The sequence below is a fragment of the Nicotiana sylvestris genome, chromosome 7 (genome assembly GCF_000393655.2).
Source record: "Nicotiana sylvestris chromosome 7, ASM39365v2, whole genome shotgun sequence".
In the NCBI taxonomy this organism is placed as follows: Eukaryota; Viridiplantae; Streptophyta; class Magnoliopsida; order Solanales; family Solanaceae; genus Nicotiana; species Nicotiana sylvestris.
The window spans coordinates 143,431,307-143,446,012 of record NC_091063.1 but is presented as its reverse complement, the minus strand read 5'-3'; the positions used below and the strand labels follow the sequence as shown (position 1 = coordinate 143,446,012).

Sequence of the window (14,706 nt, the reverse complement as noted above, 5' to 3'; positions counted from 1 at the left end):
ACTTACTGCTTGTGCATTTTATTTGCTTTGGACTTGCATGCTGACCGGTTTTGAATATTGAAAAAATTTGAAAAAAAGAAAAATAGCAGTGTATAGGGTTAATCTTCTGCTTTGAAAAAATAACAATGCCCAAATAGTGTTGAAACTCTGCCGAAATTTTTAAAAAAATATTTTATTTTTAATAGTTTGTTTTACTAAAAGCAAAGGAAAAATAGAAAAAGAGTCTTTATTTTTGAAAATAGATCACAGAAAAAGAAAAAGAAAAGAGTCTTTTAGTTTGGGAAAAATAGGTTGTTTTATTGTTTGTTGAAAATAAAAAATAAAAAAAAGAGTCGTTGTTCTGTCTTGTTTTCAAAAATAGAAATAGAAAATAGTTTGTCTTGCCATGAAAAATGAAAATGAAAAAGAGTCTTATTTTTAAAATAGTTTTTTTTTGTTTATGAAAATGCCAAAAATAAAAATGAAAAGAGTCATGCTTTGAAAGTGGTTTTGTTATTTGCTGCCAAAAATGAAAAAAAAGGTCCTGTTTTAAAATAGTTCAGTTAATTGGGCGAACTACGCCGGTTTGATTCTCACCGGATGTGAGATACGTAGGCAACCCCCATCGGGTCCAACCTCTCCTTTGCAAAAATAACCAAAAAATGTCGAATTTTTATCATAAATAAGTCGGATAATGCCGCTCATGTCAAATATAGCCAAGTATCCCCAAACGGGACGCCGGAAGGCTGATTTCGCATAAACAGCCACCTTTGGTTATGTTTTGATTTTTGACCCTCACAGCCTTAAAATCTGCCTCCCTGAGGAGCTGAAAGGCAGTGTTTACAATACCGGGTCTTTTATTCTAATTTGAAACAAAAAAAAGAAGAGAGTCATAAATAAGTTGGGTCACGCCGTTTTGTCAAATTAGCCAAATATTCCCAAACGGGACGCCGGAAGGCTGATTTTGCATAAACAACCACCTTTGGTTATGTTTTGATTTCTGACCCTTACAGCCTTAAAATCTTTGTCCCCGAGACGCTGAAAGGTTGTGTTTGCAACACCAGGTCTTTTATTTTAATTGAAAAAAATAAAGAGTCAGCGGTCAGGTGAATACCGTTTGGATTTTTGGTCAAAATAAGTCGAGCCAGCTTCGACGACGTTTTAAACCGTTCTTGCCGAAATAGCCTTAGAGTATCTTTCAGTTGTCGAAAGGCTATTTTCGTAAAAGAACGGACAATTTTGTAAAGTGTCATAAAATAATCCTCCCCGGCCTCAAAATTCATGTGAAATTTGGAAGGGGCCACATTTGCAAAAATAACCATTTGGTTGCATTTGTCAAACGGAGAAAGGGAGCTGACCGTTTGTTTTTGAGTTTGTAAATCTTTTGATTAGAATATGTGGGTTGTTTGATTTTCGAGTTTGTAAGTCATCTTTAAACCTTTGAAACCCAGTTTGTTTTATTATGAAAATTGATAATTCCAAAAAAAAATATTTCATTGTTGTTACCTTTCATTTTGGCCGAACTACGCAAGGTCTGATTCATGTGGGGTCATGATACGTAGGCAATCTCCATAAGATTCGACCACAACAAAAAAAATGAAAAAAAAATTGAAAAATGAAAGAAAAATGAAAAAAAAAAGAAAAAAAAAGGGAAAAAGATGTTGTTAATAATGAGGACCGACTGAGTCCATTCTAACCTGTTCTGTTTTGAATCACAAAGAAAGTTAATGTGGTTGGTTTGTGGTAAGCCGGAAACACAAGATCCAGGAAAACCTAATTGTAACCCAAGACAATGACACCCAGAATATCGCGCAGAATTCTTTACCTGCACATCATGATGCACACTTTGTGGGGATGAGGCCTGATGACAGAAGCACTCGAATCCTATTGGGAACTTGTTGACCGAGGTTGATGATATTGAAGTTGGTAATGGTCTGGGCAATATTGATGCGAAGCTCAGTGGCTAAGATGCCGGGTTTGATAAAGTGGGAGGACGCTCCGTTCCTTGGTTAGCAAGAGAGAAGCTTTTGGTGGCTTATTTTGTTGTCATTTCTGTTGTCCGGATTATTCTTAGGGTTGTAATTCGGATATTGTCTTGTGTCAAACTTTCTTATCTTTCCATTTTTTGTCATAGCAGTTTGCTTAGTTTTGTCCAGGTTTGTTTTGGGATTTTATTCTGATTTGTTTTTGTTTGTTTTGTTATTCAAACCATTTCACCGTTAGTCTAATGCAAAATCCGGTCTTTTATTATTTCCACTCATCTTTTTGTTTAGTTCTTTTATCATTTTGTTCAGCGCCGATTCTAGTGACATGACATGCATACACAGTTTGGGCCTAATCTTAAAAGTTAATCATAAAACCATTGAGAGGTGATCGGAACATTTAAAAGAAATAAGGACGGTTTGAGATTATTCGGAGCTCGAGTCATGCGGAACTAGGGCAAGTAAAACATAAAGAAAACCGTTAAAAACAAGATTCGCCAAATTGACATGAGGGTCGTTCATGATAATGAGAGTGAGAGTGTTGCCCAACGGTGCTTTAGAGATGACAAATGAAAAAGCAAATGTGTGAATATAATTGTCAAGTCCAGCACCATCAGAAGAGGCTACAAATCTTTGTTTAATTGTGTTGTTTGCACTTGGCATGTTTTGAAGACTAGAATGACGAAGGCATTTTGTTCTGCTACCTAAACACTTTATTCTTCGTTACCCCTTTTGAGCCTTATTTATTTTTCTTTTCATACCCCTCATTCGGAATCGGTAACAACAGGTTAGAAACACAAACGTGGAAAAAAAAAGAAGAAAAAAGGAAAAGAAAGCAACAAAAAAACAACAACAAAAGAAAAAAAATGAAAAAAAAAATGATAACAAAAACGAAAGAAAGTCAGAAGAAAACAAAGGAATTGGGAACTACGTTTGACCTGATTCCTCAAAGAGGATACGTAGGCACTTCACGGCTCGGTCATAGTGTGCATAGTGTAACATAGTGTAAAAAAAATTAAAATATCCCCAAGCAAGAAACTGGGGCAAGGGTTGCGCTTGTTGTAAACAAATGTGGTTCCGAAGGTTGTAATTTTGAACCCCAAATTGATTTGTTTTTGAGCCTTTAATACCCTTTCTTTCTAGCCTATCCAAAATCCCACATTACGGTCCAAAGAAAGACCTTCTAATCAGTCTTCAAAAGATGCCAAGTCAGACAAACGAGAGTCTTACCGGTGAACATAACACTTTGATCCACAGCAGAAAGGACTCTAATCCCCAACAGTAAAGAAATAAGAAGAGAGTCTTATGGGTAACACCCCAATCCCCAGCTGGAAAGTAACACAAATGAGAGAGTCTTATCGGTGAAGATCTTCGCGGGCACCATAAGGCGATGAAAACTGAGAGAAAAACCAAAATGAGAGAGGCTTGATAGTGAAAACCCTTCGGGCACTACAAGTCGAATAAGATTAAGAATCAGATGGGGAATCGCCAAATGAAGATCTTGAAAGACGATTGACGGCAGAGGATAGGCTACATGTGCATGTCATGACCATTAGAGTCGGTATCTGTGTTTGATAGGTTTTTATTTATAGTTTCTCTTGTTAAAGAGTCATCTTTTTCCATTGTCTTTTATTTGGTTCCCTTTTTGTTTATCTTTCTCCTTTCATAGAAAATTCCTAGTAGAGTCTGTTTGGTCAGAACAAGTGAGAAATGATTTCAAAATCTGCCATCAGCTTTCCAATTATGCAAGACCAGATCCGATTAGAACATCCAAATAGTCTAAGTCAGGAAGGAACAAGTGCGAGGCCAGTGTCAAGAAAGATATCCCCCGCAAAAGGAGATTGACAAAAGGATGGACGAGTGTCAAGAGGGATATCCCCGCCAAAATCAAAGGTTATAGACCTCAAGGCCAAGCCCCGTGGACAAATCAAGAAAGAACAACGCGAAGAGCAATGGGCATGATTTGGGAAATTCATATGAGATTAAAAGGTCGTGGAAATGCCAGTTTTCGAGCTATGCCACAAAAGAAGAGGGATATCCCCAACAGAAAAGGTTGTTTTCAATGACACGAATAAACAAAGAAAGTGGTTAATCAATGAACATGCAAGATCTGCAAGTGAGGTCGGATAAGGAGACTGGGAAAATGGTCAAGAGGTTTGGGAATAAGGAATCGTCAAGAAGGTCGGAAGGTATCAGCCCAAACTTCAAGATGGACAGACAACACATAGATGGAGAATGGTTGATGGCATCCCCAGCAGGAGTATCACAACCAACCACCACGTTTTAAACTGACCAAATTTTATTTGATTTGAAGCAGGGACAGGGAATGCTACCGATGACAGAAAGATGCGCCGCAAGAAAGATTGTCAAACTGGGGCAGAAAATTTCCGTTCATTTCGAAAATTTTCGAGAAGTCTAACATGAGTTTGGTGAAAATCGGTATCCCCAATAGTTTTCGGGAAATGCAAAACGAGTTTTAAGGGAGGTAGTCTTCGAAGAAGGAAGATAACAAAACAAAGAAAAAATACTAATAATAAAAAAAAAGAAAAAGAAAAAAAAAGACCAGTTTTGCAAAAGGAAACAGTTTGCAAAGGAATGAAACATCCTACTTAAAGGAAGTAGTCTTGGAAGGAGTAAGATAACATATTTTGCTCAGCAGAGTTATCCTCAGCAGTGTTATCCCCAGCAGTGTTACTCAGCGGTTTGCAGTGTTATCCCCAGCAGATCATCGAGATGAAGAAGCATCCTCGACAGATTTTCGACCAAGTTCCAAGAGGGTCGGACAACACAGAGTGGGGAAGGAAGAAAAGTAAAATTCATCCCCAGCAAAATAATCCCCAGCAAGCTTTGATAGCGTAATGAAACACAGAGCGGGGAAGGGAGAAAGGGAAAAATCATCCCCAGCAGGAGTGGCACGACCACTCACCATGTTTTAAAACTAACAAATTTTCTTTGATTTGAAGTAGGAAAAGGAAATCTTATTAATGGAGGAAAAAACATGCCACAAGGAAAAGCACCAAAACTGGGGCAGAAAATTTTCTGCCATTATCGAAAATTTTCTCGAAGGAACGAGGAAATCAATTCAAGTTTTAAGGGATAGCAAGACAACACGATTTTAAGAAAAACAGTCGGAGGTAAGACAATTTCAAGTTTTGAAGATGGGTTCATTCGCCCTCGAATAGGATATTTTGGGTTCATCTGCCCTCGAAGAGGATATTTGGGGTTCATCAGCCCTCAAATAAGATATTTTGGGTTCATCTGCCTTCGAATAGGATATTTTGGGTTCATCCGCCCTCGAATAGGATATTTTGGGTTCATCCGCCCTCGAATAAGATATTTTGGGTTCATCCGCCCTCGAATAAGATATTTCCTCGAATGAGATATTTTGGGTTCATCCGCCCTCGAATAGGATATTTTGGGTTCATCCGCCCTCGAATGAGATATTTTGGGTTCATCCGCCCTCGAATGAGATATTTTGGGTTCATCCGCCCTCGAATGGGATATTTTGGGTTCATCCGCCCTCGAATAGGATATTTTGGATTCATCCGCCCTCGAATAGGATATTTTGGGTTCATCCGCCCTCGAATGGGATATTTTTGGGTTCATCCGCCCTCGAATGGGATATTTTGGGTTCATCCGCCCTCGAATAGGATATTTTGGGTTCATCCGCCCTCGAATAGGATATTTTGGGTTCATCCACCCTCGAATAAGGATATTTTGGGTCTATCCGCCCTCGAATAGGATATGATGGGCCTACCCGCCCTCAAATAGGATATTGAATCTATTCGACCCGAGTGGTCCGGCTTGTATAAACATTGCCAAAATATATGTTTTCATAAAGCATTGCCAAATGCATTTTTTAAAGTTGTTGTTGAGGTCAGGCGCCCACCTGTATAACAAGAGGAATGCTTTTCATGTTTTTAGATAAACAGGCGCCCACCTGTATAACAAGAAGAATATTTTTCATGTTTTAGATAAATAGGCGCCCACCTGTATAACAAGAGGAATATTTTTCATGTTTTAGATAAATAGGCGCCACCTGTATAACAAGGGAATACATTTCATGTCTTTACCATTAGGTGCCCACCTGTATAACAAGGTAATACATTTCATGTCTTTACCAATTAGGCGCCCACCTGTATAACAAGGGAATAATTTTCATGTCTTTACCAATTAGGCGCCCACCTGTATAACAAGGGAATACATTTCATGTCTTTACCAACATGCGCCCACCTGTATAACAAGAGGAATACTTTCATGTTTTTACCAATTAGGTGCCCACCTGTATAACAAGAGGAATACTTTTCATGTTATTAGATAAATAGGCGCCCACCTATATAACAAGAGGAATACATTTCATGTCTTTACCAATTAGGCGCCCATCTGTATAACGAGGGAATATTTTTCAGTCTTTACATTTCAGGTCTTGAAATCCGTAACCCACCGGAAAGCAGAAGGTTGCAACAAGAGGTCCCAGGGCAAATTCAAGTGCATGAGTCAAAAGGAAGAAAAGATGCATCTTGAAAGAAGCGGCCTGTGAACATTAAATTATGCCCAGCATAACAAATCTGATGAAGAAAGCCGTATCCCCAGAGGAACCATCGAAAAGCTTAATGAAGGAAGCCATATCCCCAGCGGACCGAACCAGACAGTGAGAATTGGTATTCAAAGAAGCAAAAGGCCAGCGCCATCCCCAAGTTTACGAAAAGGAAAAGCGGCGGAAGATACACAAGCCGACAAAAAAGCAAAGAAGCAAAAACAAGTTGAAGATAGATAAGATCTTATGATTCATAGTCTAGCATAACTTCTTGTTTTCTTTTGACACGGTGTAACAAGGAGATCGGTAAGGCAGTGGTAACAACACACAACAGCAGTAACAACAAAATTGCAGTCCCATGGTAGTCCCAGCTACCAAAACTTCCCAAACTCCATTAACCTGATTCCCTTCTAGCCAGGGATATGTAGGAAACCTTTAAAGCAAAGGTTCGGTTAAATCTTTTTTAAAAAAAATGCTTCACACGGAGTACTCAGATGGGCAAAAATCGCTCACTTTATCTTTGCACGAAAACTCTTCGTGTTTTCGGACAAAGATGAGCAGCTGTAAGCACGTGATTTTTGCCCTATATAAGAATTACTCCCAAAATTCCAAAAATAAAACAATTTTTTGTTTGTTTGCAATTGTTGTGAGTTTTGTGTTATTTTTTTGTATTGTTTACATTTGTCTGCGTATGTTTATTTTATAAATTAATAAAAAATACAAAAATACGTCGCGTTTGCGTTTAGGATTTAAGTTTACAATTATTAGTAATTAAGTTTGTTTTACAAGAATGAAAATTACAAAAATAGGTATCTTTTGCATTTTTAGCATTTAATGTCCAAATTGTGTGATTTTATTTTATTGATGTTTAATTTTGGGTGATAATTATTATTAGAAGTTTAATTAGTATTTTAAGATAATTTTGGTTTTTATAATTTAATTTTAGTTTTATTAATAAGAAAAGAGAACAAAAAATAAACGAAAATCGGATTGGGCCTCTTCTTCAATTTTAAAACCACAGGCCCAAAGATACCCAACCTTCCCCTACGACCCGGTCCATTTTGACCCGGGTCGACCCAGTCCACCCCATAACCAAACCACCCGCCCAACCCCTTTTCTTCATTTTTCATTTTTTATCCCCCTAAACCCTAAAAAACCTATCCGCCCCCCCTCTTTCCTTCTCATTCACATCCAAACCACCCCAAGCTCCCCTCCCATGGCTGCCCGTCGACCACTGCTGCTGCTTCATCTTCTTCATCACCTTCTCCGCCGGCAACCACCAATAGCACATCAGCTCCAAACAAAAGCCAAGAAGGCTGCTTTCTTCTTCGTCGTCGAGCTCGAGCTCCCATAGCTGCCTTCCTCGTCGACCAGTGGCGACGACCAGCACCCCAGCTTCACCTACTGCTTCTTTTGCTTTGTCTTCAACAGACCAGCTAACCCCATTATCGTCGAAACCAAACGACCACAGTCCTTCAACACCCAGCTCCACCACGACAGTATGTCGACGTCCAGCTCGAACGCACAGTCCTCACGACCACTGGATCAACACCACAACCACATCGCACAGCCCCGCCATGGACGACCACAAGTTCATCGACGTGAGCTGCTGCTGCGCGCAGTTTCGACGCGTGCGTTTCGTCGTCTCCAAACGACCAGCAGCTCCGCCAACAAACCTTCCCAGCTCTCGTCCCCGTCACCCATAACCCTGCCCAGCAGCAACCAGCACGTCGTCTCTGAGCTTTACCATCATCGTCGCTTCTTCTGCCGCTTCCCATTCACAACAGTGTAGCCTTGAAACCACTCTTGAGGTTCCCGTTCGGCGTTTGTTCGTCGAGGTTCGGATTGTTAAAGGTTTTTAAGGTCCGTCTCATCTCCCTTTCTCATTTTTATGATCTATATGTGAGTAAGATAAGAGCCGCTAAAATCTGTTTAAATATTATGGGTTAAGGAGTTTGAATCGTTCTTAGTTGAATCTTGGTTGTAAAAATTTTTTGAATTCTGTTTAGTCGAATTTGAGTTCGATTGGTTTGTCATTCGTGATTATTAGTTGTAGATTGTATAGTATCTTTGCTAATATTGAGTTGATTCGGATAATTTCGTTTTATGTATTGTTTGGTTTCCTGCTCTTTGTTGTTCATCATATGATTTCAGTTTGCATTTCGATTCAATTAAGTGTGATTCATGTTGTTTCAGTTTACTTTTGTTGTTAATATTATTGTCTCCTTGCTCATTAATTTTTTGTCTAAGTTAACCAGGATTGGTTCCCAATATGGTTAACTTATTCCCATTAATCTGATGTTGTATGATTCAATCTGTGTTCATGGGATTTATTAGTTGAATTTGATTAGGAATTTGGTTATAGCTGTAGTAATTTGGGTAATTAATTAGGAGGATTGGATATAGCTGATAAGGGTAGAATGGTAATTTCAGTAGTTTCAGGGGTATTTTTGGGATTTAAAGTCTTAAAAAATAATTAATTTGAGTGCTCTGTCCACTAGGCATTAACAATATTAAAATAGTACATGGTGGGGGACAAGACATAAGTTAGTGGGGAGTTGATATAATTGTTTAATATAGTGGGGGACAAGACATAAGTTAGTGGGGAATAATGTAATTGTTTAATATAGTGGAGGACAAGACATAAGTTAGTGGGGAATAATGTAGTTATTTAATATAGTGGGGAACAAAGCATGCAAGTGTGGGGGGAAAGAATATTTCGGGTTAGTGGTTCAAGACAAGAGTCTTGCTGTAAATAAGAGTCATTTTGACACAAAAAGGGGATAGTTTTTGAGAGAGGATTATTTTTGGAAAGAGAAAGACATTCTGAAAATCCGAAGAGAGTGTTGGAGAGTTTAAAAAGAGAAAACAAAAACAAAGTGAGAGAGGAGTTTAGTTTCGGGTTTAATACACGCGTGGTTGAGTCTGTTTGTGGTGATGTGGGTTGTTGCTGCTTAGTCTTTTACAAACTTTTGGGTTTGTTCTATTGCGCTTGTTTGGTTTTTCTTCAAATTTTCCCGGGCCTCGAATCTTGTTTGAATTGCTGCTGTTGGGTTGTTGTTACGTTGCTGTGTTATTACTGTTGCTGACTCCTCCTTCTTTTCTTCTTGTATTGTCATTTCCAGGTACATGTCCTGAATCTCAAACCATGTAGTTGTCCATTTGAAAATGAAATGAAAAATGGAAATATAACTTCAACGAAAGCTTTAGTTCTTGCCGTATTTTGTCATAATGGATTGTAGTAGTTTGAAATGTGATTAAAATTGTTTTAGAACGATTTAGATTGGTTCGGACTGTCAAACTCATGGACTGTTCGGGACATTTGATAGTTTGTTAAGACATGTGGTAATTTAATTTCATTTAGTGTAGTTACGCTTTAAAAATCAGAAAATATTTAAAACATAAAGCGATCTTGTGATTCACAGTCCTCACTCGTCCTAATAATCGGCAGTGCAATCCCGGAGCCATACTGTTTTGTACTTAGTAATGGCAATTGTGAGTTAGTTCAAAACTGGAGGTATAATTTGACTGTTGGATTTGCTTAACACTAATTAGCCTAGAATAGTTTTGTTGATTAACTCTGTTAAAGGAAATAAGTTTGGAAATTGATTCTGGACTTGCATTTGTTAATAATTGGATATTTGAATGATTGTGGATAATTAGTTAAGGTTAATTGCAACATGAGTTAGGAAGTATTATTAACTAGGATTCCTCCCCTTAGTTTAGAAACAAACTTAATAGAAAAAATGTAGTCACTGTAGGTTTATCCTTTTAAATAAAAATGAGACGAGCCTCGCCAAATAAAACGCACAGATTGCGGGGCCCTCAAAAAAATGTATGTGTTAATTACTTAAAACTCGGGATCGGCCGCTTAGCGAACTCCACGGCCATACCCAAAATAATAATACGCTAATCGCTTTAGGCGCGCATTTTAATAATCTTACCTTCTTAAAATCGGGTGTGCATTTCATGCGACCCAAATCCAAATCCCAAAACACTGAATAAATATGTGTTCCGGATTGCGGGTGCATGTCATGTGATGGAATCCGAAGACATGTTTTTAAACGATGTTCACATTCTTTTAAAATATAATAATAAAAGCGGTAAAGAGTTAAAACTTGCACATGAGCTCATAATTGTATAAAATCAGATAAACAAGCCGAATATGACAGTTGAGCGACCGTGCTAGAACCACGGAACTCGGGAATGCCTAACACCTTCTCCCGGGTTAACAAAATTCCTTATCCGGATTTCTGGTTCGCGGACTGTAATACAGAGTCATTCTTTTCCTCGATTCGGGATTAAATTGGTGACTTGGGACACCCTAAATCTCCCAAGTGGCGACTCTGAAATAAATAAACAAATCTCGTTTCGATTGTTCTTTAATTGGAAAAACTCCTTCACCCCTTGCGGGGACGGAAAAAGGAGGTGTTACATACATTTATAAGTTAAAACTTAAAACATTTGATCACTCACTGTTTACTTCAAGAGAAAAGGCTTTTATTTGTTAGTAATTCCCTTAAAAATGGCTGCTAATGATCAAGAATCCAGAGTTTCACTGAAGCTTTTGGTAGATGACAAGAAAAATCAAGTTATTGCTGCTGAATCCAACAGGGACTTTGTGGATATATTATTCAGTTTTCTCACCTTTCCAATTGGAACAAAAATCAGATTAACCAACAGCCAGCCTATGTCAAAGATAAGTCCAATTTCTATATGTATGAACAATTTATACCAAAGTGTTGAAAATCTTATTGTAAAACATCTTTATTCAGAAAACTGTAAGTCAGTCCTTTTAAATCCAAGAAATCCATGCAATGAAGATTGCTTGAAGCCCCATTGCCATGCCTAACTGCTTCAAGTTGAAAGTGAACATAGATGATTCTGTTTCCAACAAGTACTTCAAATGTTCTATGGAAGACTGCTCATTAAAGAGCTGGTTAGTCAATGTTAATTGTAATTGTGGAGGGAGGACAACTAAGGAAATATTTTCAGATATAAGAAATCCTACAAATGATTGTTATGTTGTTTTTCTTAGGGGAGGAATAGAGTTTATATTCAGTGATGATTTAAGAGTGTTGCCTGGTTCTCCAAGTTCTCTCGTGAAACTGCTTTCTGATCTTGGCTACAGCCACATGAATCAGTTAAAATGTGGAAGTTGGCAAGGAGGAGGTAAGATTCTTGCTTTGGCAGCCCGGTGCACGAAGATCCCGCTACGTACGGGGTGCGAGGAAGGGCCGGACCATAAGAGTCTATTGTAGGCAGCTTTACCCTACATTTCTGCAAGAGGCTGTTTCCACGGCTTATATATGTTAGGACTTGTTAGGACCCGGTAGCACTAAACACTACTGCACAGCGGAATAAAATAAATGATCAACGAAACCAAAAATAAATGACACAATATTTAACGTGGTTCACCTAAAACGTTTAGGCTACGTCAACAAATCCGACACCAACTTCCACTAAAACATTTAGCAGGCATACAAAGAGAGACTTCCCCAATAATTTGGAGGTACAACAATTCCTGAGCTCTACCCAAAATAGTGGCGCACACAAAAGTGTTTCCCGAAAAATACCCGACTAGTATTCTACTCACTATTTTGTCACTCCCCTGTTAGGAAACATTCCTAAAGGAACTATATCTCTCTCCCTCTCAAACTCTTTCTTCTTGAGTTTGTTTTTTTGGTGTGTTATACAATGAAATGGAAGGGGGTATTTATAGTTTTGAGATTGGGACCAAAAGTGCAAATATAGTTTTGAGATAGGGACCAAAAGTGCAAATCTCACCTACCAAGAAGGATCAATTTGCAATATTCCCATCTCACCTACCACTCATTGCATCATTGCTTATCTCACTAAGGAGAGTTGCATCATTGCTTACCTCTCCCATACATCACCATAATTGTTGGAAAAACTAACAATTCTCCCCCTTCCAACTATATGGTGGATCCACTATCCCTGCAGCTTCTCTACAGAACTCAAACTTCCCTTTCGGTAAAGTCTTGGTCAACATGTCCGATCCATTTTCGTCTGTATGGATCTTTTCAAGCCGCAACATCCTCTTCTCCAACACATCCCTGATCCAATTATATCTCACATCAATATGTTTGGATCTGGAATGGAATGAGGCATTCTTCGCAAGGTGGATAGCACTTTGACTATCACAAAATAACTGATAACCGTCTTGCGAAAATCCAAGTTCAGTTAAGAACTTCTTCATCCATATCAATTCTTTGCAAGCCTCCGTTGCTGCGATGAATTCAGCTTCAGTAGTTGATAATGCAACACATTTTTGCAACTTTGATTGCCATGACACAGCTCCCCCTGAAAAGTTAATCAAGTATCCTGAAGTTGATTTTCTAGAATCAACATCTCCGGCCATATCTGCATCAGTATAGCCAACCAACACAGGGTTGTCTTCTCCAAAACATAAGCATAGTTTGGAGGTTCCTCGAAGATACCTGAGAATCCACTTAACAACATCCCAATGTTCCTTTCCTGGATTAGAAAGAAATCTACTTACCACTCCTACAGCGTGAGCGATATCTGGCCGTGTACAAACCATGGCATACATCAAACTTCCTACTGCTGAAGCATATGGAATCCGCTCCATCTTTCTTCTCTCATCATCTGTTGACGGGCTTTGCTTGGTGCTCAATCTAAAGTGGTTAGCAAGAGGACAGCTAACTGCTTTAGTTTTCTCCATGTTGAACCGTTGAAGTACCTTCTCGATGTACTTCTCCTGAGACAACCATAACTTCTTGGCTTCTCGGTCTCGCATAATCCTCATCCCAAGGATCTGTTTTGCTGGCCCCAAGTCTTTCATGGCGAAGAACTTGCTTAGCTGTTCTTTTAAGCTATTAATTCTGGAAACATTCCGGCCAACAATCAACATATCATCCACATAGAGCAATAGGATGATGAAATCATCGTCAGAAAACTTCTGAGCGAACACACAATGGTCTGAAGTTGTCTTCTTGTAGCCGTGTTGCCCCATCACCGACTCGAACTTCTTGTACCACTGCCTTGGTGCCTGTTTTAAGCCATAGAGGCTTTTCCTCAATCTACAAACGCAGTCCTCTTTCCCCTTTTGCTGGAAACCGTCTGGTTGCTCCATGTATATCTCCTCTTCCAAATCACCATGTAGGAAGGCGGTTTTTACATCCATCTGCTCAACCTCCAGGTTGAGGCTTGCTGCTAATCCCAGCACCGTGCGTATTGAGGTCATTTTCACAACTGGTGAGAATATTTCATCAAAGTCAATGCCTTTCCTTTGATTGAAACCTTTGACGACCAATCTTGCTTTGAATCTCGGAAGGGAATTGTGTTCATCATGCTTCATCTTGAACACCCACTTATTCTTCAAAGCTCTCTTGCCTTTCGGCAACTTCACCAGCTCAAACGTCTTGTTCTCATGCAAGGATTTCATCTCGTCTTGCATGGCTTCTATCCACTTCTCCTTATGTTCATCATCAATAGCTTCTTCAAAGCTGTCGGGTTCTCCCCCGTCAGTGAGTAACACATACTCATGTGGAGAATATCTGGTAGACTGTTGCACAACTCTTCCAGATCTTGTGTGATAAGGAGGGTTATTGAGGATTGGTGGTTGAGGTTGATCCTCCTCGTCTGCATCATCATCACCATTGTCCTCGTTACCTTCAGTATCTGCTGGTTCATCTTCATTAGGAAGATCAGGGGCTTCAGGTTGATTATCCTGAACATCATCTCCAACTTGTCTCGGCACCACTGTTGGAGGCAACTCAAACTCAGCAGAATCATCAGTGGACTTCTCTACTTTGTCAATGTCTTCAATTGTTTGGTCCTCAACGAACACGACATCTCGACTCCTGACGAGCTTCTTCTGCACCGGATCATAGAACTTATAGCCAAGCATGTCTTGACCATAGCCGATGAATACACACTCCCTTGTCTTGACATCAAGTTTGCTCCTTTCATCTTTCGGAACATGGACATAGGCTTTGCAGCCAAATACCCGTAATTGATCATAAGAGATATCTCTTCCTGACCAAATCTTTTCTGGAGCCTCGTACTGAAGAGGGACACAGGGTGAATGGTTCAGCACATAGGCTGCTGTAACTAGAGCTTCACCCCAGAAAGCCTTTGGTAACTTTGAATGAGAGAGTAAACATCTGGTTCTCTCGATCAAAGTTCTGTTCATCCTCTCAGCCAAGCCATTCAACTGGGGAG

The 14,706-nt window shown here is 39.2% G+C and overlaps 1 protein-coding gene across 1 annotated transcript; it reads left to right on the top strand.

Annotated features, from left to right (window-relative positions):
- The first annotated feature begins 11,023 nt into the window (after positions 1 to 11,023).
- On the top strand, positions 11,024 to 11,834 carry LOC138873879 (uncharacterized). Its single transcript, XM_070152366.1, has 4 exons — positions 11,024 to 11,279; positions 11,377 to 11,437; positions 11,537 to 11,670; positions 11,815 to 11,834. The coding sequence occupies exons 1-4, from the start codon at positions 11,024 to 11,026 to the stop codon at positions 11,832 to 11,834; spliced, it is 471 nt and encodes a 156-aa protein (XP_070008467.1).
- The last annotated feature ends 2,872 nt before the right edge of the window (positions 11,835 to 14,706 follow it).